We start from the raw sequence: 22,664 nt of genomic DNA on the forward strand, positions 1-22,664 counted from the left end.
GAAAGAAGCAGCAGTGGGTTTTACTGTAGTTCTACACTGTCACTGTCTGTGTGAGTGACCCACTTCTACCACCCAGGAAATAAATGTGTCGCTCTGGACTCAGTGACCTTAAAAATTCATTTCTACAACGTTTCATCACATTAAGCTTAATAACAGCATACTGTCCACAGAATCTCTTTGAGCTCATATAGCATAGATAAATTACATTTATCCTTAAATATTTGTGTATTTTAATAAACCTTCAGTCTTTCTCATCCATTTTCATTTAGATTTGTTGGCTGTCAGTGTGTTACATAATACTAAACTCATTTATGTAATATTTGCTCTGAATTATTTTGAGCGTGTTACAGTGTAACTAACACGTGAGATCAATTACATGCATGTCATATCTCTGCTGATCACTCTTTAATTGATAAGCTAGACTGATCCTGTACACAGTGTACTAAAATACAACTGTAGTCCCTTGAGTGACCGCTAATTAGGACACTTGTTAATTCCTTTGGCTCCCATGGGAATGGAAATGACTGACAAGGAATATTCAATTCTCCCATAACCCTTGTACAGTGCTGGTGTTTCTCTCACTCTCTCATTCTCTGTAGCTCAATACAGCCATTAATAATGTCAGACATCATGCCTAACTGCACCATGGGATTGATTGGTCATACTGATGACATGCTGAACAGCCATGTACACCAGGTAGACAGGTTGCTAACAGGAAGCGGTGTGTGTTAGATACATGTTTAGTTCATAAATAGTAGCATAAACTAAAGGGCATTTTGTTGTAGGCCTAATTATTTGTTTTTTCCAGCTTATTTTATGTGGATGGGTATATGAGCAAGACAATGTTCTGGTTTTTAGATTAGTTCCCATGGAAGATGCAAAGCATGACATTTAGAAAATGTTAGCTTCCTGGTTCTGATCAAGTGATTGGTTGAATTTAGTTTTTTTTTCTCAAAGTGTTGAGTATTACACATGAAGGGCTATATTCAGAGCTGGGTTATGCATGTGTAGTGTTGCACACTTCAGATATAGACAAACCTTATGTTATTGATTAATTATTAATTATTATATTGATTAATATAAATTAGTTTACACCTGTCATTGCTTATCTTAAGGACCAACATTTATAAGCTAATTTATTGAGCTCTAACCATACCCGGTGAGGACTTGATCAGATTTTTCTGGGGTATGTTATAAACCGAGATTGAAAAGAGAGTGCATCCCATGAACACATTAGGGTTTCATGAAGCTGATATATAATATCTTGTAATCTTGGCTACATTAACATGCACACAATATATATATTTTTATGGCCTCTTGCTATGTCTCAATAAACAACAGTAGATTCAATGTTTGTCACACCAACCTAAGCGTCATGAGCCACTGTACTTCCTGCTCATTGTTTAAAAAAATTGGATATCAACTATTTTAAAATCAACCAAATAATGAGGGTGGAAGCCATGTTGTTAAATTTAGATTAATTTTATCACTGAGATCATTCTGGTTCATTTTCATGCTCTAATCATGCAGAAATAATATATATATATATATATATATATATATATATATATATATATATATATATATATATATATATATATATATATAATATACAATGAAACTATGCTTCTATTTGAAATTTATTAGAATTTGTTTCATTTTAAATTGTTGCATTGTATTGCCAGGCAGGTAATGAATACTATCTGCTTCTTCAGTCTATGTTTTCTATCCCATTTTTCTTCTTAAAAACAAGTGTTTCTGTTTAACCATGGACTTTGTGTTCTCTGTGCTTTTGAAAAACCTTCTACTTCCAAGCATAATAAATGTAATTTAAATAATCTGAGCCGCAGAATGGGAAGTGGATGGAAGTGTCTGCGTAAGATGACTCTGAATATTCAATAGTGAATTTAACTTGCAAACTCTGAATACAGCCCAGGTATAAAAGTGTTATATGAGACAAGTACTTTTTTTTGAAGTTCAAGTTTACCATGACATTATACCACATTTATGCTTCAATTTCTGCCAGCAAAGAATAATATATGATACTGCGCTGTTGGTGTCTTTGGTAGATCGAGAGTCTCAAAGGAAACGTACTGTTCAGAATGTTCTGGATCTCCGGCAGAACCTGGAAGACACCATGTCCAGCCTGCGAGGGACCCAACTCAGCCACGGGTAAGACACACGCGCTTCTATTCGTACATATTCAGGATATTTTACCGTTACAAAGCAACTCATTGAGCGTAAGAAACCAAAACTGCTTGTAAACAGCATTTACTGTGCAAAGTAGACTGTGTACAAAAACAAGGACCCAGTCATACACATACATACACTTTGCAACTTGCACACATACACAATTGCTTTTGGGAAGGATGCCACGATGCTGTCCAAACACCTGGATTCAGTTCTTCAGAAATACAAAAAAGCTTATATGGCTTTCACTGTCAGCATATGCCAAACTCCCTGTTAAACCCACATAGAATCTGCTCACCTCATATCCCTGAGTCCTTTAAAAGAAGCCAGGGTCCACTAAACCCTGTGTTTATATGAAAGAGGACAGTACATGCATGATTCTAGCCAAAAAAACTGTTCTATGGCCCTGCTATGATTGTATCTTCCTTGTCTCTCAGAGTTATAGTGGACCTCCATGGCTTAGCAATATCTCTTAAGCAGATACCCCCAACCTGAATCCTAAGGGAAAACTCACAGGATATCCCTCTTCCTTCATGGCCTTTTTAGTATTTCTGTTAAAATCCAGTTAAACAATATCTGAGCTGCTGTGATATGTATTTTACAACCTTGACCCAAGCAACCTTTTCTGTGTTTGACAGAAACACAAGCACAAAAGACTCAAGCAAAAGCTTGAAATATACTATATATACTATTATATATTGAAATATATTAATGTATGTAAACACACATGAAAAACGTTGCTCGTATAGACATGAACAATACTGATTCTTATTAGCTTATTTGCTCTAAAATGTCAAATATGATACTAAAGCTAATAATCATATTCAGGATTCCTAGGTGAGATGCACTAAAATGATTTTTAGATTTAATCTAATGGATTATATGATATTATGTGAAAATTATTTCTTTAGAAAGCATAGTATTTTGTGTTGTACAAACTATTTTGCATTCATTTCATAAAACGCTTCGTTTCATTGTTAACAGAACAAAAAGTTTATAGGACTATTAACTCCAAAGAGTCTTAAGAGAATGTAGCTGAATACTATCCACTTTTGCAGCTCAATAATCTCCTTTTAGTCATCTCACGCAATGTAATGGAGTGCTCAGAATTCCTCTCCACCCATACATGTCTATCCAGATCTTCCAGGTTTTTTTAATTCACATCCTCAATTAAGTAAAGTGAACTCAGCCCAGTCTTTCTTAGACCTATTGTTGCAGGACTGACAGAATGATGTGCACTAAAATGCAAATCACTCATCAAATGACACATTAGAACAAAGTTAGTCTATGTGTATTATTGTTGCTTAATTTATTATCAATTCATTATAAGTTGAGATACTTAGTTTGAGTGTCCTACGACTTAGTTTGAGTGTCCTCCGCCCAACCCTTATTTTAAACCGTCTCATCTGTGATTGACATTTCTCTAGTGGGAATCTAAAAAAACTGTTTTGTGCAAAGCCCTAGAGAAAACTCTTATAGTATTTATTTGGACAGTAACATTAGGTTACACAACCTCTACCTAGTGTAGAAAAGCCTCAGCCAATGCCAGGTTCTGCAAGCACACATATGTTCAGATTTTGCCACACAGAGTGTGGATGGGTTTACTGATGAATCATTTATTGAGAATATTTAATGGAATCGGTGATTATATCTATCAACCAAAATGTTTCTATGTTTGCATAATTAATGAATGCATAATAGATGTATCATAATGAATGATTATCATTAACCTTAATAAAAAACCTGAAAAAAGTCATCTTTTCATCTGTCTTTCAGTTGCCTGGATAGTAGCATGTGCTATGACAGTGATGACACCAATGCCCGTAGTGTCTCCAGCCTCTCCAACCGCTCCTCTCCACTGTCCTGGCGTCATGGCCAGGCCAGTCCTCGACTACAGGCTGGCGATGCCCCATCTTCCACCGGTTACCCACTGGGTTCAAAAGCTGCATCCCAATACACCTCTCATACCATGCCTGCCCGGTGTTCAAGTCGCCTTGGCAACACCTCCCACATTGAACTTATTGAGACCCTGGACACAGGAGATGGCGACCTTAAATCCGGCTACCTGAGTGATTCTGACCTAATGAGCAAGAGTTTAAATGAGGATGATGATGATGACGATAATCTTGCCAACGGGTAAGTTCTCCCTCCTGTTCTGAAACGATAGTGATACTGTAGGGATGCGCTTGTTGGGTTATTTAGGGTATGTTTGGCTATACGAACCAGAGGCTTTCTTAATGCTTAGAATTGAACAATTGCATGGAGTTAAATGATGGAATAATAATTGTCACAATTGGCAGTCCTGAAGGGAACTAATACCTCCACACAAAATGGCATGCTGGCCAACATTAAAAATAGTAACACAAAAGTATTCAAAGCAACAGACTGTTCAAGATAACCATTTAGAAAGGTCAGTAAGTTCTAAAAGACTGTAACCAGGTTGTGTATATTCTGTCTCATAAGCAAAAAAAAGACACAGATTAATGATAGACAGACAGCTCCTGCTAGAAAGGACAATTTAATATTGAAAACAGGATATCCTTTAGACCGTCGATGCAATATAGAACATGCGTTACTTAAGCAACAGAAGGTCAAGTGGGAAGTTTAAATCCACGCATTTCTTAGTGATTTGCAGCCATATTTATAGACAGACAGACGGACAGACAGACAGATAGATCGATAGATCGATAGATAGATGCTTGGTTGCAGCAGTCACACAAAGCAAAGTAAAGAATAAGAATAAAAGGGTAACATGTAGAACACACAAATTTGACTAATGGTCAATAAATATTATAATAATGTAGTTAGCTTTTGTTTGTCCTTAGCACCACTATTTCTAGGGGGTCCAGACTGACTCAAAGAGTGAATCGTGTCTCTTGATATGTTGATTCTGTCCATTGTCTACTTCTTCACCCAGATACTTCTCAGGCTGGATTATGAGAGGTTCTTTTCATTGAAAAATCAACAAGGAGGTTATTTGGGTTTAGCCATCTGCATAGGGTTTTAGCCTCAAACAAAGCCATTCACAGCAGTTCTATACTATGCTTTCTGTAAATCCTACAATCCTACAATCCTACAATCCTACAATACTCCCAACAATAGCTGAATCATGAGAAAATTTCAAGCCAAGTCAGGCCAGTTTACTTTATTGTCATGTGTCCTGGTAAACAATGAAATTCTTATTGCATGTAATTTCTCAAGACCATACAAAACAACAAAGAGATATTTCCAGCCCAAAGACAATACAACATCCATCCAAAATTCAAAAATAGACAAAAAACAAAATACAATATTTACAGAAGAAATACATCATAAGCTGAGTTTAAAAAAGTGTTCAGGGATAAGTTACATGACACCCATTTGTCAGAAGGGCAGAAGGTAAACAGGAAATGACATCCTCAGGGCTCTCCTTTGTTGTTTACTATGTTTTCAGACATATAGTTCCTTTGCTTTACAAATTGGGGCCTGCTAGTCAGGAAGTCTGTGATCCATGAGATGAGATCATAAGGACACACACCTGTGTTTCATCCAGTTTCCTTCCTTGCAGTGGTGACTGGATTGTGTTGAAAGCACTAGAGAAGTTAAAAAAAACACAGCACTTTTAGTTCTATCGAACTAATAGTAAGCACTCTGCAGGATGTAAATAATTACTCAGCCATCATGTTCCTGATATGCAAGCCAAAAGGGGTCTCATGATTCATGAACTAGGAGTCTGGGGTGGAACAAGACTCTTAAGTGATATAAGATGTCAGTGTTAATGGTCTATAACTATTGAGCTAAGCTGACTCTTTGTAGGAGTGGACACATACACAGCTATGTTTTCCAGAGCTGAGGGACTGAGCCATCCACAAACAACTGTCACTGTTGCTGATAAGTAGGCATCAGTAATCCTGCTAATATGTACTTTGTAAGGTGTGAGGAAGTGGGTAGTTGAGCGGTTAAGTGTGACAACCAGCTGGTGGCCCCGGAGATGGGTGATGAAAATATGATGGTTTTTCAAAGGGCAGATGGCTCATCTTCTTCTTCATGTTCCTATCAGACTTTTTTCTTATTCATAAGAATCTTTAGACTGGAGGTACTCCAGAGTTAAAAACAGTATATTTGGCGAGGAATTGTGTGATCTACAGTTTGCTACACTATTATTACTGTCCTTAAGTGGCTTGTATAGCACTTCGCGGTTGATTTCCTCCTGAGCCTTAGTGGATTTATGTGACCATTGTGTTACTTTCCTTATGAGTATAGGCTGCTTTTGGAAAACAAGCCTGAACAAAAACATGAAAAGGACATGGATGTGGATTAATCTGCCATGTGTAGCTGAATGGTGAATATATAAGCCTACATCATTTTAGCATTCAGCAAGTCTTATGTTTTATTCTGCCAGGTTGAGCAGCTTACAAATAGATCAAATCTAGTAAAATACTGGAGAAAGAAATATGATTAAAATCCTCTGATGATCCCATGAGAGCACCAGTATGCCAGGTTCTATTTTGTATAAAGCCTAATATACCTTCATTTTGTCTCTAATTTCTTGCTTTCCTCACTTTCCATGTTATGAAGCAAGTTGGGGTTTTAATGTCCTCTTGGTACTTTTAAGTTCAATGCCAGCCCTACTTTCATAGTGTCTCCATTTCAGTTCTTCAGGACTTAGGCACTTCTCTCTAGGGTAGATGTGCTAGAGCTGCAGTCATGTGTTATCACAAAATAATATCACGCTTGTGATGATCTACAGCACTTGCCTTTGGCTCATGCCGGGAAACAAATCACAGCTGTGTTGTTATTCTCATAGCTCTCGTTGTGTCGTTCTCAAGTCAAGTCAGCTTTATTGTCAAATGTAATCAAGAATCAGAGTATAGATGGAAAATGAAAGTCTTGTGCGAAGGTAACATGCTCCTTAACTAACATAAAGGGCAAAGGCTGATGATATTAATCGATCAATTACCATATGAGCTTTGCTTTGCTTATATTAAATATTCTTTTGTACATGTACATTAGGTGATTTTTTTTTCTGTGCTATTATGAGATCATCCACAATTATTTGGACTCTTGATTTAATATTTTGAGCTGGGAAATTCACATTCATTTTCACTAAAACTGTATAATCTCAAACACTGCCAAAGCCTGAGAGCTTCTTGTTTTGAATATTCTATTTAATTGCTGACTTCCATTTATCTCAGTGCATCTCATATACATCACAGTGGAACGCAACATTAACAATTGTTCTAAATTGTTCTGGCATTGTTTTTACTCTTGTTCAGGTAGTGAGAAATTAAGATAACAAAATAAATAAAGATTATATATTATGCTCAATACTTACCTTTTTCTTATATACAGTGGCTGTCAAAAGTTTGGAAATACATAGTTTTGTATTGTCAAGAAACTTGAATTTGCCAATTGTTTATAGGCAACAAATAGAAAATACAAAAACACAGAAATTGGAATGGAATAAAGTTCTGTGGACTGATGAGTCCAAATATGACATTTTTTGCTTTAACACAAGAACTTATGTAAGATGGAGAACAGGAGAGAAGATGTGACTAGACTGCCTCACACCCACAGTCAAACATGGAGGTAGAAGCAGGTCGAAACATCATTATTATTCCATCATTCAACTTCATGCAATTCTGTCTGGACTGCAGCTAATTAAACCCACCATCTGTACATTCAAACATTTGTTTGGTCAAAGTAAATAAAAAAAATGATAAAAGACTCAAAACTTTTGAAAGGCACTGTAACTGTATATGTGATATATTTAAATTATGAAGTATGTTTTGAAAATATGAAAAGGATGAATGTGAAATACTACATGGTGAAAAATATGTTAAATACCACTTGCCAATGTAACCAATGTAAGCCAATGTTTTCATTTGACATTTTTTTGTTATATACAGTAATCCTCCGTTTATCGTGGTGGTTACGTTCCAAAACCGCCTGTGATAAACGAAAAACCGCGATAAACAGACGCTAAAAATGCTATTTTATGTATACAGTACAAACATTTTACTTCATTTTATAATCAAAAATTATATTTTTTATTAATACATTTCATTATTTCAACATAAAACTCCATAAAAACAATTCCCTATAAGTTTTTTGGCCTATCGTGCTATCCGCAAGAGACCGGGAAAATCAGCCAAGCAAATGAATTATGTGGCAAATGCAATTCTGCGATAAACCGGGGAGGGGGGAGTGCGAGATTCAAACCACGGTAAAGCGGGGGATTACTGTAGTATAGTGTGTTCTAGTCAATATAGTTGAAAGAGGACCAAAAGCCTTGTAGTGGCCCTCTATTATCTGAATGTTGGTGCACTAGACATCAAAGGAAGAATGCTAATCAGCCTCATTAGTACTTGCACCAATGTTGATGAGGATGACTGCTAAGGAAATGCAACCTGAATTTGGAGCAGTACAGAGTTTAGCCCTTTTGAGGTAGTGGTCCCAGAAACATGGCTATGCTCTATCTAAAATCCAAATCCCATTACATGTTCTAAACTTTATTAATGGAGCCATACAAAATAAGGTGTTGTGAAATTTGCAGCAAAGAATATTATAAATTGTTTTGCATTACGCTCATTAGTGTTATGCCTCTTTGCTAGGTTGTATAATGTTAGGCTGCTCATTCCAGCTGTTTTAGTACTGTCCATTACAGAAAGTACTATGAGTGTGGTAAATATATGGGGGATGGGGGTCTGAATTATTTAGGGTGCTCAGCACTAAACAAGGGCCTTAGAGCATGTGTGTTAAGTCAGAGACTGGATTGTTGAGTTCCTCTGTAAACTGCCTAGGGTTTGTATGCTGCCTTCATGGTGCTTTGTAAGTGCTAATGGTCAAGTTGTAGCGGCGTAATTTCCCTCCTCAGCAAGTTTGACGTCTAGGTGGGAGAAAAAACATGGATGGCTCAGTGAAAGCATACCTATTGTTCTTGCTGTCACAGCACATAAAGCACATTTACTGCGTTTTACATTTATAATTCTGACTGGATATCTGTACTGATTTACTATAGTAAACTTAAAAAAATCATGGAAAACCTTGGACTAAAATTGCAGCACAGCAACAACAGAGCATTAGCAGTAGCTTAGCAACAAGTCATTTGGTACTGATAACTAATATTGTGAATTGGTATGTCCAAATTAAATATAAACTTATTATAAACCTTTAAAAGAAAGTGTTATAAAAGAAAACTGTACGTTACATTGTTCACAGTGTGCATGGCCATCTTGATTTGATATTATTTGGCATAGGTTATTTGAGTGGGCTGGAGTGTCAGTTTCCTGTGTAAACTGCATGGAAGTTTAGCTTTACCCTGGGATTTATTGCAGCACCCCAAAGATATACAACTCCTAATTAGCATCTACAAGGGCTTCTACTCAGTAGTTGGTCATGAAAAATAAGGTGGTATAACAAGCCACTTGGACACAAGTGCAACATTTTATGCCAGAGACTCACATCTAAACCGTTGAGATAATCAGAAATCATACAGAAAATATCTTAATCAATTAGTACGGTTTGACACTTTACATCTAAAAATCATAATCATTTATAATCCCACTATCTGGCAGTATCTCTTTTTGAATCTGGTTCATTTTAAGGATTCTTTTCATGTCATTTAGATAAGTTCCTTCTTTTCTTGTTCATTAAGGCTCTAACTCTACATCACTTAACTCTACATGTACAGATTTCTGAAAATGTCTAAATACAAATAGTACTAGATTCATTTGAAAAGCACCACACCTTGGTAACAACATAACTAGAACTCACAATTGAATGTAAAGTATATTTTAAAATGTACTGTAAAAGATGCTTTAAGGTGTGTTGTAAAGTACTGTATATATTACAGCTGATGTTACACTTCCTGGGCATGGCTGGCATGATCTGGAGCTCAGGATTATCTGTTTAGTTTTGCATGTTGTCTTTGTGTCTGTATATAAACTTCCTTTAGCTTCTTATGTTTCTTTATACCTCCCAAAGCATGTCAGTGGGTGGGTTGTCTATAAATTGGCCCTAGTGTTTAAAAGTGACTCATTTATTGGTTGTATTTTTACCTCACACTCAATGAGATTCGCTTAGGACTCTCTACAATCCAGACCATAGTAGCTATAGCTTTATATATGTGATTTACATTTGTCAGCACATATATAACAATTTAACACTATCCCCCATATACATTATTTCTTTTCTTTCACATATGATCTGCAGATAGATTTTTCGGCACCAATCTCTGGTTTTGTAAAAAAAAAAAAAACGTTGCTAAGTCTATTGTGCATTCTTAAATAGTTGTGGGTTACTTCTAATTGTCATCCTCAAACACTTCTGGAATGTAGGCTGCATTTCTCAGCTGTATTCAAAACATTCTTCAACCTGGAACACAGCAGCAGATTCTTTAATAGCCTGCATCTAATTCAAATGTTTTGTCTGTGGTTTCATCATTTTGATCATACTTTATGTCTAGGCTGTAAAAATAGACACTAATGACACATCCGAGACCCCAGAGATGAACTATGTGTATGTGAAACTTGACTGATTGCTGATTCCAATGAAGCTAGTGCATAGTGAGCTGTACATCTTTTCTCCTGGTTGGACCTTCACAGTAGGAGTTTGGGATCAATATAAAATGGATGGGGGAAAAAATTAAGCTCCAGGATGGATAAATAATGACTATTGATTTTTGTGCTAGGGCAATGAAATGTAGATGTCTGCATTCACAACTATTTTTTTGCTGCTTTTTTGAACAGGATGTATCAAAAGAAAGACATGTATACGCTGTTATTAAAACTGATTTCCATCCAAGTTTTCAAATCTCTTATGAAGATCTAAAAAGCAGTGATTGCGCATGTCTATGTTTCCAAACCAAATTATATGCCAATGATCATAAACATTTCTCTCAGGGTGATTTTATTTTTACGTTTATTTTTTATATGATACATGTTCGCTTCAAAAGAAATTCACATTCAAGTTTACAAAATGGCATGGCAAGTTAAGGCATCTGTAGCTATTGTCACAACTTGGTACCAAATCCACTGTAATCTGTTTTGAATTTTGTATGAGATCAGTTTGGCTGGTCTCAGTGTAAACTAGGGAACTCTTTTCAGACAAAGAAAAAAATGTGTAAAATGTAGGTTAACACTTTAGATTAAATCTTGTATGTGGATATGTTGACGGTGAAAATTTGATCTAAAATTTAGTCACTGTATCTATCTTTAAAAAAGCGACCTCTTGAATGTGACAGCCACATGACATACACTTTATTTAGCAGGAACGAAGATGAATTACATTGAAATGTGCCTTCAGATTTTAGTGCTAGTGTAGTTCTTTGCTGACTGTGGATCATTGGCAATATAAAAAGCCTTAAAAAAAAAAAAAGCCGCAAATCTTTTAAATATCGTTCATCAGTTCTTAGTCTTCGTACATCTACTATTTGTCTCCTATTTGTCTGGAATAAAAAGCTACAGCCACATCAGACCTTTAGAGAAAGGATTTGACCACCCTGCTGTGCAATTGCTTCTCTTACACACACCCCGTCTTTGGACATACTAATATTGTGCGCTGTCAGTTGTGCTTAATGCATTTGAACACAAAAGACAGCAGATCTTAGGCATCTGGCCTGGTCATATCTGCCAGCTATTCATCCGTCTCCCACAGTACAGTGGAAAAAAAGATGGGTCTGTTTGGTGGGTTTTTTTTAGCATTTGATAGATGGAGTGAGCTAATGCTTAAGACAAAGCATGTGATGATAACAGCCCACACAGAATCCTCTTTCCTTATCACTACACAGCATTAAACACACAAGCTAGCAGAGACAAACCAGAGCTAAATAAATGTGTTTATGTAATTTGGGATGAATATAAAAAATGAAGAATTTGTATTTTTGAAAAATGATAACAGTCACATTTAGATTACAGTTATGTGTAAACTGCTAATAATTTGCTGCATTAACTGAAGGGTGGGGATAGGTAGTGTGGGAGGAATTACGATGGGCTGCAGGAGATGATCCCACCCAATCTCGCTGTCGTTCTTTTTTTTTCCCCGTATGCTTTCTCTCTCTCTGTTCCTGTCTCTCCTTCCCTGGTTGTGCTGCAGCAGCGTGCCTCAGAGTATGCGGCACATGGATCAGTACGTGTTGCCATAGCAACCATAGTAACCCCCTCCTCCCTTTCCATCTTCAGTGTGACCCGGTAAAAAGCAGTGTGGGTGTGTCAGTGTGTTAATGCGTGGATGTGACTGGAATCCTAATATAGACCGAAATAATGGAATATTAATGTACAGTGCAATGAAGTGACTTGAGCTTGGCAGAATGTGTCATTTTTCCATTTACCCATTTATTTTTTTTATTCTCCTAGTAAATCAGGCAGGAAGATATGTGAGCTATAAGACAGATATGTGATTATGTGAAATTTTAAAGATCCTATGTAGAAGTGCAATATTTGAAGATTGTACTAAAAATAAAAAAAAGTAATTATCACATATTAAGTCCATGTTGTTAAGGTGTAGTGCAGGAGCAGCTAACAGACAAGGTGGATATCAGCTGGACACACACACACACACACACACACACACACACACACACACACACACACACACACACATGCATGGGCTAGAAGCATCTGAGGAGATGAAAGGGGTTCTGGGGCAGTTCATGTCACTAACACTCTTTACAAACTGTTTCATGTTGGGGCTTGCCTGGGAAAGTTAGCAGAACGTAGGTCATGTATATCAGCAAGGTCAAGCTCTAGCATGACTTGACCATACATTTACTGCAGTACAATTAGGACATATTCTTGTGGTGCCACATTTGATTTATTTTGCTCATAGACAGTGGTTTGATCAAGATATAATGGAAGAACTGAAATTATCTGTTCACAAAGGCAAACTAATTATCATAAGTTAAGGTTAACATGTTTACCACATATTCCTTCTTAGTTTAACGATTCTATTGTAGTCTACTTTTCTCTCTTTTTGTTCTGTGTGCATTTGGCACATGAGATTAATATATTGAAAGACATAGGTAGACTGTTGCAAATGCCTTTTTGGAAGATCTGCCTTTTCTTGATGGAATCCTCTTGCAACAATTTTCCAGACTAGTGATTAAAGAGACAGGCAAAGACTAAACGCAGAACATCAGTGAAGCATACTGACAGAGTGTTGCACTCTTCCGGTCTACGGTCTCTGGCTTTTTACCATTTTTTTTAAAGTAACATTTATTCTATTCCCTTCTGAAATCTATGGTTTAAGTAAAGGTTATTTCAAAACATAGGTGTTGGATTCAAATTATAATATGACAACTAATTTGGCTTGCTGTGGGTTTGAGGATATAAATGTTTTAATTCAAGTCATGTGTGGCGCTCTGTTTGGCTTGAGCAAGAGCCACTGTTTCGCTCGTAAAGAAATAGACACTGGTCTGGCTTTGCTTCTCTACAGAGACAGCCTACAGTCAAAGACAGGTCCAGGGGACACACCCCAAAGCAAAATATTACCTCATGATCCTAAATACAGGGTCAGTAATGAAGGTGTAGCGTCATCATTTGGACACATAAAGCACATTTTCAAAGTTATGAAAACATTTAACCTTGTAATGAAAGCACATACCTTGAAAATGTTTTTGATCTGATGTATGTGCTTTATGTCAACAGTCAGTAATGAGGTTTGACTTGTGACTGTGTTGTGCAGTGTGTTTGAATCATACGACCTTCCATGTGATCCAATCATAAGGGGTTATTTTTGCTCTGGATTTAATGCACTATGTAAGAAGCCAAACATTCATACTTTAAATACTGTAATGTTATGTCATTGCTATGAAGTACTAGCTACAGGTTTTGTTTTTCTTCTCCGATTTAATAAATAAGTATTTTTTTTATTAAATGGCTCTGATAGATACTGCTGCTATACAAACTCACAGGCAGTGCAGTTTTAGTGGTTTTGGTTTGCTAATGACAAGGAACTTCATTATATCATTAGCAGCTCAGGTATGCCAACATCATCACGACACAATGGTAGTCAAAAAAGAAGTAAGGCTTTACAATAACAAGCAAGAGATGTTATCTAATCAGTGGAAAGAATGGGTTTAAACCAAACACAAGTCAGAGTAAGGTTCGGTGGATTTAGGATTTATAGCTTTATTTCTTGCTAAAAATCTCTGTATCATTGTATAATTTATATCTTATATCATGGGTGAAATTTTAGCTAAATCTTAGCTACAAATGTAGCTAATTTTAGCTAAAAACACGTTGTTCCGCTAGTGACTAACTATGGTGCATATGCTTTTCTCTGTATTTTGTCTTGCAAGTTAAGCCATATTAAGTGAGAGTGAATAAAGAAATATGCTGGATCAACTCATTTTTTACTAATTGCTCTGTGTTTTAGCTAACATGCTAACATTCCAAGTAAATTTATCTTTTTTTTTTTTTTTTTTTACACTGTGTTTCAGCTATGCAGGCTGTAATACACAAGCTGTCAGTACACCTCTGGTGTTGTTACGATGTTTTCATACTGCTTAGAGCACATTATGTATTTTGGGATGCTACCTTGATTCTCTCTGAGTGTGTATTGATCAAAACTCACAGCTATGGGATTAAAGTACTATAAATTGCTCTTCTTGTACTCTGCAAGTTGCTTACAATGGCATTTTTGCTTTAGAATGGGCAACATTCCCAAATCTTACATCCTGAAGCTTTAAAACTAGATGTGGACAGAGGTGAGGTAATAAGGGGGTGAATATCAAGTGAACATGATGGCATATTTCTTTAAATCTGTCACCATGGTTTAAAGGCTGTTAGGAAAAAGTAGCTAATTCAGATTACTATATAGTCAGTGGCCATTTCGACTATGGTAAAAAATAGTTAGCATTACAAACACTGACTGTACAACCAAAGGCTCTTTAAGATGGGCAAAGTAGACAAAACAAGTTAGCTATAACATATTAGTCTTTGCTACTGTTAGCCACTCGTAAGATTTAAGACAAACAACAACAAAAAAATTAATCTTTAAATGAGTGTTTTTGCATTGTGCATTTTCAGTAGGCTACAGCAAAACTTCAGCAAATTAAATCTATAGCAATGTTCAGCAGTGACAAAATCCCTCCCGATTTTTTACAAGCCAGGTTTAGTGACAGCAGGCTTCCTTGTTTGTTCGTTTTTTGTTTTGCACTTCCTGATCACACCTACGGCTATGTATCTCTCTGTACAAGAATAACCAAGCGTTCACAGTCCCTTCAAAATATCTATGATGCTTTTAGTTTTTAAACCTATAGATGCTATGGCAATTTAAATCTAGAAGCCATTTACTAGCTCTTATAATAAGTGTAATAATGTCTATCTGTGTGTAGTATATGATATAATATTTGGATTGGTAAAATGCCTCTAGATTAATATGTGTAGCATTTTATTTGCCATCTCATATCAAAGCTTTTTTGTTGTTTGTTATTATATTCTACATTTAGCATTTCTGTCAGTTAAGGAGCAAAACTGTCAGAAACATACGGCTGATGGTCGTGTTTCTCAGTAACAGATGAGTGGTGGGCGCAGTTTGTAGAGCTGATAAGAGGATCTAGTAGTTGCCACACAAAGTAAAGCTGATGATGAACAGTTAAAAAAAAGTCTTGTTGGGGTTAATCTGTTTAATAGTCTCGGCCCAAACCCACAAAATAATAAAGCAAATGCACGCATGCTGTAATTGCTTTGGTTTTGGTGATGCTGCTGTTGAGGTTGACGATAATAAGGATTAAAACTGTTTGTGATATAATCACATTGTCAACTTTTAAACTAAAGATGCAGTAGTAGGCATAATAGATAGATAGATAGATAGATAGATAGATAGATAGATAGATAGATAGATAGATAGATAGATTTACCCTAGGAAAAAAGGGGATATATTTAGAGAGAGTGAGCGTGAGAGAAAAAGAGAGAGAGAGAGAGAGGGGGAGTTCCTTGTTTAAACACTGGGTGTCGCTGTCATGTTAAACCGGATTTAAAAACTGATCATGTTCCAATTACTTCTTCCTTTCAGACTGTTAATAACAAGGTTCTAAGCCTATTTTTAATCAAGATTTTGGGTTTGTGGCAGCACTAACGTGGCTAAAGATTTGATGTTAATGCTAGTATTTTTAAAGCCTGATGGTTGGAAATTGGTTGGTAATTACCATAATTATTTTCTTTAAAAAGAATGAGCTATATATATATATATATATATATATATATATATATATATATATATATATATATATATATATATATATATATATATAGTTTTATATATAGTTTTTTTTTTTTACATTTAATATGTAAGCATATACCTAAGAGTGCTTAAAACATGTACATAGCAATACAGTCCTGTTTACATTTACATAGTCCATTTATTTACTTGTTTACTGTAACTATCACAGATAGCCCATGGCATGTGATAAGGGATAGATATGTTTCTCCATCTGGCTCCCAATAAGAACAGTTTGGAAAACCTGTCTTAGACTAAGACAAACATTTCTGGGTCATTGCCCCTGGTCAAGCTGCTCTGTCTGTATGTCTATAAAGTGCTGTAATAGGCAGATGTGCCTGTGTTTATCTGAACGCCAACAACACTGATAAACAGCTCAGATTACATCTAACTTTGTGCATTCATGCATGTTGTTTTTGTTTTTCTTGAATCTTATAGATTTGTATTGATGACCTACAAAATAGTCTGACAGTCTGAGGGTATTTTCACATATAGGTATTTTTAAAGAAGACTTACTCAGTCTAAAGTAGACCCAAAAACTTGTAGTGTCCACAAAATGTGTGTGGTAGTGTCCACAATACGAGTGTTTCAAAAAAGGAACTCGGTGCTTTGTGGGCATTCTTGCCTAATTGATGGGTTGAAATGTGTAATACTGATTGATGGATCATATAATTCAAAATGGTTTATTGACATCATGGTATCATTTGAAAAATGGACACAGCAAAAAAATGTTATCAGAGTAAATGACCGTAAGCATTTGGCATGGGTGTTTTTCTAATCCCTATTAAAAGCAAAACACATGCATACACTTCATACATTACAAGAGTAATATACAATTTTATATATAGCAATATATTATTTTATTATTGCCTAATTAACTAAACACAAATGAGTATTGCATATGTCACAATGCTACAGTATTATCATGCAGATATCTAACCACTTCTTACTAGCAATGTTCAGCCATTAACTAATGTTTTTTTGTAACTACGAATGAACAAACCTCAAATTCTTTATCCATGAAATAAAACGGGAAATGGACTTCGACCACTTTGTTTTTACAAGACACAAACCAAGCAAGCCACAAAATAAACCACAAACAAACCATACTGGAAGTGTCTCTAGAGGTGGTCCAAAGCACAGTTTGCCTGTGGGCTGTGTTAGAGGGGCTCATTCACATATGTGCAAAAAATGCTGAGTTATCATTCTAAGCATTCTATGATTACTTGGAATGCTGAATCCGACCCAATGTGAAAATGTCTTCGCTTGTCCTTGTTTGCAAAATACTTTAACCCGAAGGTGAATGATATGAATCATGTGGTGCTTTCTGCCCACAGACAAAGTGACCTTGGTGACTAGAGTCAACTGTTCCTTTTGAGATGCATACATCCAGGGTGTGAATCGTCTTGGGCCACACACAGAATGTGTATTTGTGTGTCAGACATGGTCACTGGAGAGTACCAGAAGGAAGCAAGAAGGGGGTGGGGGCGGGAGAAACAGTCTTAAGCGCTACTTGGACAGTTTAAGTGGTTATGAGACCAAAGTGCAGACCATAGGCTAAGTTCTAACTCCTAAATCTGTCTATATAATCTGTGAACATTGTGACTAATGTTTCACTCACCTTCCACTAATGATACTTTATACATTCATTTATGTCCCCCTCTTTTTTGTCTCTTTCATGTAGAGATCACTGGGTCCATATGCAGAGTCAAATCTCTTCCAGGTCTCCCTGCTGAGATCTCCCGGTCAGGGAGGAAACTCTCCCCTTCAAAGGTGCACAGTGATGAATGTGTGGAAAACCTGGTTGTGTTCGACCCAGTCTAGCATGAGCTGTCATCTGGAAAAACCATTATGTCTCACCATTACTGGCCTAGTCTAAACACTTAAAGTGATGACCAAAATTAAAGACCTCCTGCAATCTCTCCACAGCTTGCATTGTGTAGAGCGAGCGTGTCGTTGACATGCAGGGGCAGAAGGGAAGTGTTTCTTTAGCTCCTCCAAGTTCCTCATTCCTAAAAATCGCACTTGTGCTATTACAAAGGAGCACTGTGTTTCAGTCCACAAACATAGCTTGTTGCGAATAAAGCTGACTGGCGCAGATGGGACCGGTTGTACTGGTTTGTGTGTAGTAAATGCTATCTCAGGACTATGGCTTCCCTGTTAAAAAAAAAAATTCACCCTTCCCATCTGTCCACCTTGGCATAAGGAAGCCCTTTGTGTTTGCCCTCAGGAGGATCAGGCTTTAAAAATTGCCTAGTCAGCTTTATATTTTTCCCCCAAAGATCTAGAATGTAGATGCATGTGTGACCTTATTTTAATTTTTTAAGATTATTTTAAACGAGCTTTTGCAGCCCTAGCTTGCAAATGAGCATTGCTGCTAAACATTGAAAGAAACTTGTTGAACTAGTACATAGAATGTTAGTATATTGATCAGTTTGGAGACTTTAGAGATGTTGGCTAAGCGGTGTGATACATCTGTGTACAATTAGAGGAGAAAGAGAGGTGGAGACCGACGTGGTGGACAAGTCTGGGGGTGTCGCCCATACACACACACACACACACACACACACACACGCACGGAAAGAGTAGCAGAAAGCGGATAGATCACTTCTCTGACTGAACCGTTTGAATGGAAGCGATTTGAATTCGAATCCAACCGTCGGATTTATTTAAATCTGCGAGCTCGCGCTTGAACATGAGCGCACGTGCTGACGTCCATCCCATTCGGTCGCGTCTCAAACGGACATTACATTACATGTAAGTCCAAGTTTCTAAAAGAAATGTTTCCATAAACTTCTACTTACAGTATTTTTTAAGTGATGAATTGTACACTATCGTCTGCCTGGTTTGCATTTTGTCTTTTTTTTTCATAGTTAAAAATTGCTCAATGAGTATCACAAGCTTTTTTTTTTTTTTTTAACGTTTTCTCTTCTGGGCAAATCAATTTAGAATAGTACAGTACAGTTGCATACACTTTTCTTCTACATTATTATGTTATTGTGCGTAAATTTCTATATGTTTTTTTTTTTATTGCAGTACAGCCTGTATGCTTGCTAAAGCAATGATAACCACAACGGTTTTACAGTTTGCATAAAGTTAGAGATAAAGTGTATGGAGGTTCAGCCTAGTTTCAGTTCTTCTTTCTTTTTTGCTCCCTATCTCTAAATATATACCTCTATTTTCCAAAAAGGAAACTAGGCAGCTTTTCTGTATGATGTGGAACACTTGGAGAATATTTCTGTCTTTTTCCAAAGTGTAACGGAACAAAAATATAATAACTTTCCTTCTCAAAGTCTTTACACCAGCACATCATTTGCACCATTGAGAATCTATTGATACCATGACATGTCTAATATAGACCTCGAATTTCTTTTTTGGGTGTGTGCGTTACATTAGATGACATTAAATGAAAGCCATATGATGCCAAACTGGACATACAATATTTTAAATGTCTTGACATGCCATAATGCGTTAAAGCTTTTTTTGTCCAGTCCAAAATTGCTGCTTTTTAAGAAAAAACATTCATAAAGTGATAGCGAGATGTGGCCTAATGAAAAACACCTCACTGTGGATTAAGTGTTATACTTATGTTACATCGCAAAGATTTGCAAATGATTTAATGGAGCAAACTTCCATCAAATTCTATGTTGCAGAACACCTGTGAGATCAGTTAGTCCTTGTTGTCAACTGTCTCTTTTTGTCTATCTTTTGTTATCTATCTTTACGTTAATAGGAAGAGAAATCTACAGTTTGTCATGTTACAGAACCTGGCAAGCAGGAAGTCTTTTGTTATGAGAATTGTCCCATTGTGGAAAAACTGCTGACATTCTTTCAAAGCATTGACACCCAATGTAGAATGTAAGATAAAGACTTGTCTTTCCCCAATGGACAACCCATTTCTTAAACCTGTCAATCATTTGGAGCGTCCGTCATAAAGGTTCAAAGAACCGAGACTGTAGAAAACAAGGATGTATTAGAACAAGGGCATTAATAAAAACCTGAAATTTAAATGACATCAGGCGTTAGCTTTAGATCGGAGAATTCTCGCTTTACAATCATAAATTATAGGCTTTTTCCAGAAAATTTTGCGTTTTAAATAAGATCCGTGGTTGTGTTTTGTTGTTAATTAAGATTTATTTGCTACCGTTTCTATTATTTTGTTGACACCCCGTAGTTTAAAGTCTTTTGATCCGGATGCTAACCTGTACCACATCTTAGAGAGTTCCCATAAACTCCCACTACACACTTCTGCAGTAATCATTGCAGTTCAAGTACTTGTTTTATAGGTTTAGAAAGAGATTTTACAGCTTGGCGTTCAGCTTACTTTAAAGAGGAAAGTATAGCATAGTTTTGATTCGCTAGATGGAAACCAGAGAGGAACACAAAGGCCAGACAAATTCATGTTGAAAATCTCTCAGGTCACAGGAAAGGCTAAGCTTGGATGTACACTGTTAATTAGAGTAGTTCTAAACTTGCAGATATGGGGGTTCATGTTTCTTTTTTTTAGAAGTTTAGAGCATGTTTGTCAAAGGAGGGTGTAAACTGACTCACACTTGGAATGAAAGGTAGGAGTTGTCCGAAAGCCCCTGGTTCTTTTGGCATGGAAACTGTATTTGGGAGTAGTACAACACACTATAATAATTACACCCATCCTTTAGCCAGTATTTCAAACCCAAACAGCTACCCCACTCAGTCATTTCTCTCTTTTTTTTAAGTCACAGAACACGCTTATAACTCAACCAGCCAACTTGGAGCCAGTCCAGCAAAAACAATGGCTACATTCTCACCCCCTTTTCAAGTTTGGGGTCAATTACTGCTGACCAGCTAACTTTTCTTTTCAGCCTGTCTTTGCTTCATCGTACAGACATACATCTACCAGGCGAAAGCGGAAAGCCTGAATTACTACCTCACAGGCCGTGAAAGTCCATTAAAAAAAGAAACGGCTCCCCTACATCCCCAGACAGCCCTGTAAGCTGTTTGTTGAACTTTTTCCTATTGGAGTTAGACTTTGTAGAAAAAGGGCCTTTATATTTATTTAAAATCCTTTTTCTATTTTTTCTTTTTTTACTGTAATTACAAGCTTCCTGAATTGAGTGAAACACAAGAAGACCCAGTTTTGTAAACTTGTTTTGTTCTGCAAAAACTAGCAATAAATAAATCAGTAAAGACAATCCCTTTCCTACTTAAAGTGATCTTATATAACTGTGTCATTCATCAAACAGATGACAGAGATGTGGTACTGTGGTAAACACTGAATATTTATGGCTGGCAGTGTTTTTCACACATATGTAATGGCAAAGTGAGATTTATAGGATTGTCCCCAAGTGTGGATAAAGCAGTAAGTATTCGTCTGCTCTGTCTTTACAAACCAATATCAAGTGGATAGAGCCTGGGAGATCTGCTTTTTTAGTTTTGCCAGAGCTATATCCAAAACTATGAAAAAAAACAAAAACGTGTTATCTGAGAAGTATTTTCTTGACGCTATGAATGTGTTTGCGGTTGCTTTTTCTTCACTAATACATTAAGTAATACTACAGCAACATAAAGGTGCTTATTAAAAGTTGCATTTGGTCTACATTTGGATGTAACATGTTTGAGATCGAATTAAAACCTTTTGAAATCCATAGTTGCAACAGACAATGGCTTTTATATTGTTTGCCAGGTTAGCAAACATTTTTGGCATCTTTGGATTTGATAAGATCTTTACTTTTGCTTTACAAGTGAGTCGTGAATCTTGCTGGCACTTGCTTATAGTGTGTCTGGCTCCAAAGTGCCACTCTTGCATTTTCAACGCGTGCAAATGGAAACCTCTGTGGACAGGGAATGAGAAATGTTGGTTGTTCTTGCACTGTGGCTTTTGGAGAGCCATACAGCTCCAGAGCTGTCCAAGCATGCCCATTCTCTCTTCGGCACTCACAACCTGTGATTAACACTAACTCCCGGCTCTTTAACTCTGCCTTTCCAAGATTCACCAGGATGTTTTGTCCTCCCCCAGCTTTCTGGCACATCTAATTCCTCTTTTTCCACTGGTGAAGACCATGCTTAGCCTGAAACCACTGAGCAATTTGAGCTCTGCAGGGGGGGGGGGGTTTGCAATGGCCATGAAATGCTGATTGCTGACTGTAGATGTCAACTAGAAAATGAAAAGCATATTAAGTAACAAATGAGAAATGTGATGGAAAGAAGGCGTATGTTCAAATGCAGAATGATCTTTTCATTTCACGAGCATGTAGATTGAACAGCTCGCACTAAGAGCACATCTCGATGAACTATTA

At 36.6% G+C, this 22,664-nt stretch overlaps 1 protein-coding gene across 14 annotated transcripts in view; it reads left to right on the forward strand.

Annotated features, from left to right (window-relative positions):
* Nucleotides 1–22,664, forward strand: part of nav1b (neuron navigator 1b) — an 83,984-nt gene that overhangs the window by 28,373 nt on the left and 32,947 nt on the right. For 13 of the 14 annotated variants that reach the window (XM_046836753.1, XM_046836898.1, XM_046836818.1 and 10 more), the window contains 2 exons: nucleotides 2,070–2,172; nucleotides 3,967–4,326. In XM_046836753.1, the coding sequence (XP_046692709.1) occupies nucleotides 2,070–2,172; nucleotides 3,967–4,326 (463 nt within the window). Of the gene's footprint in view, nucleotides 1–2,069; nucleotides 2,173–3,966; nucleotides 4,327–18,917; nucleotides 19,147–22,664 lie in introns of those variants that run through there. The other variant, XM_046837521.1, reaches the window with a different exon arrangement.

This window comes from Silurus meridionalis, chromosome 1, assembly GCF_014805685.1.
Source record: "Silurus meridionalis isolate SWU-2019-XX chromosome 1, ASM1480568v1, whole genome shotgun sequence".
NCBI classification, from domain to species: domain Eukaryota; kingdom Metazoa; phylum Chordata; class Actinopteri; order Siluriformes; family Siluridae; genus Silurus; species Silurus meridionalis.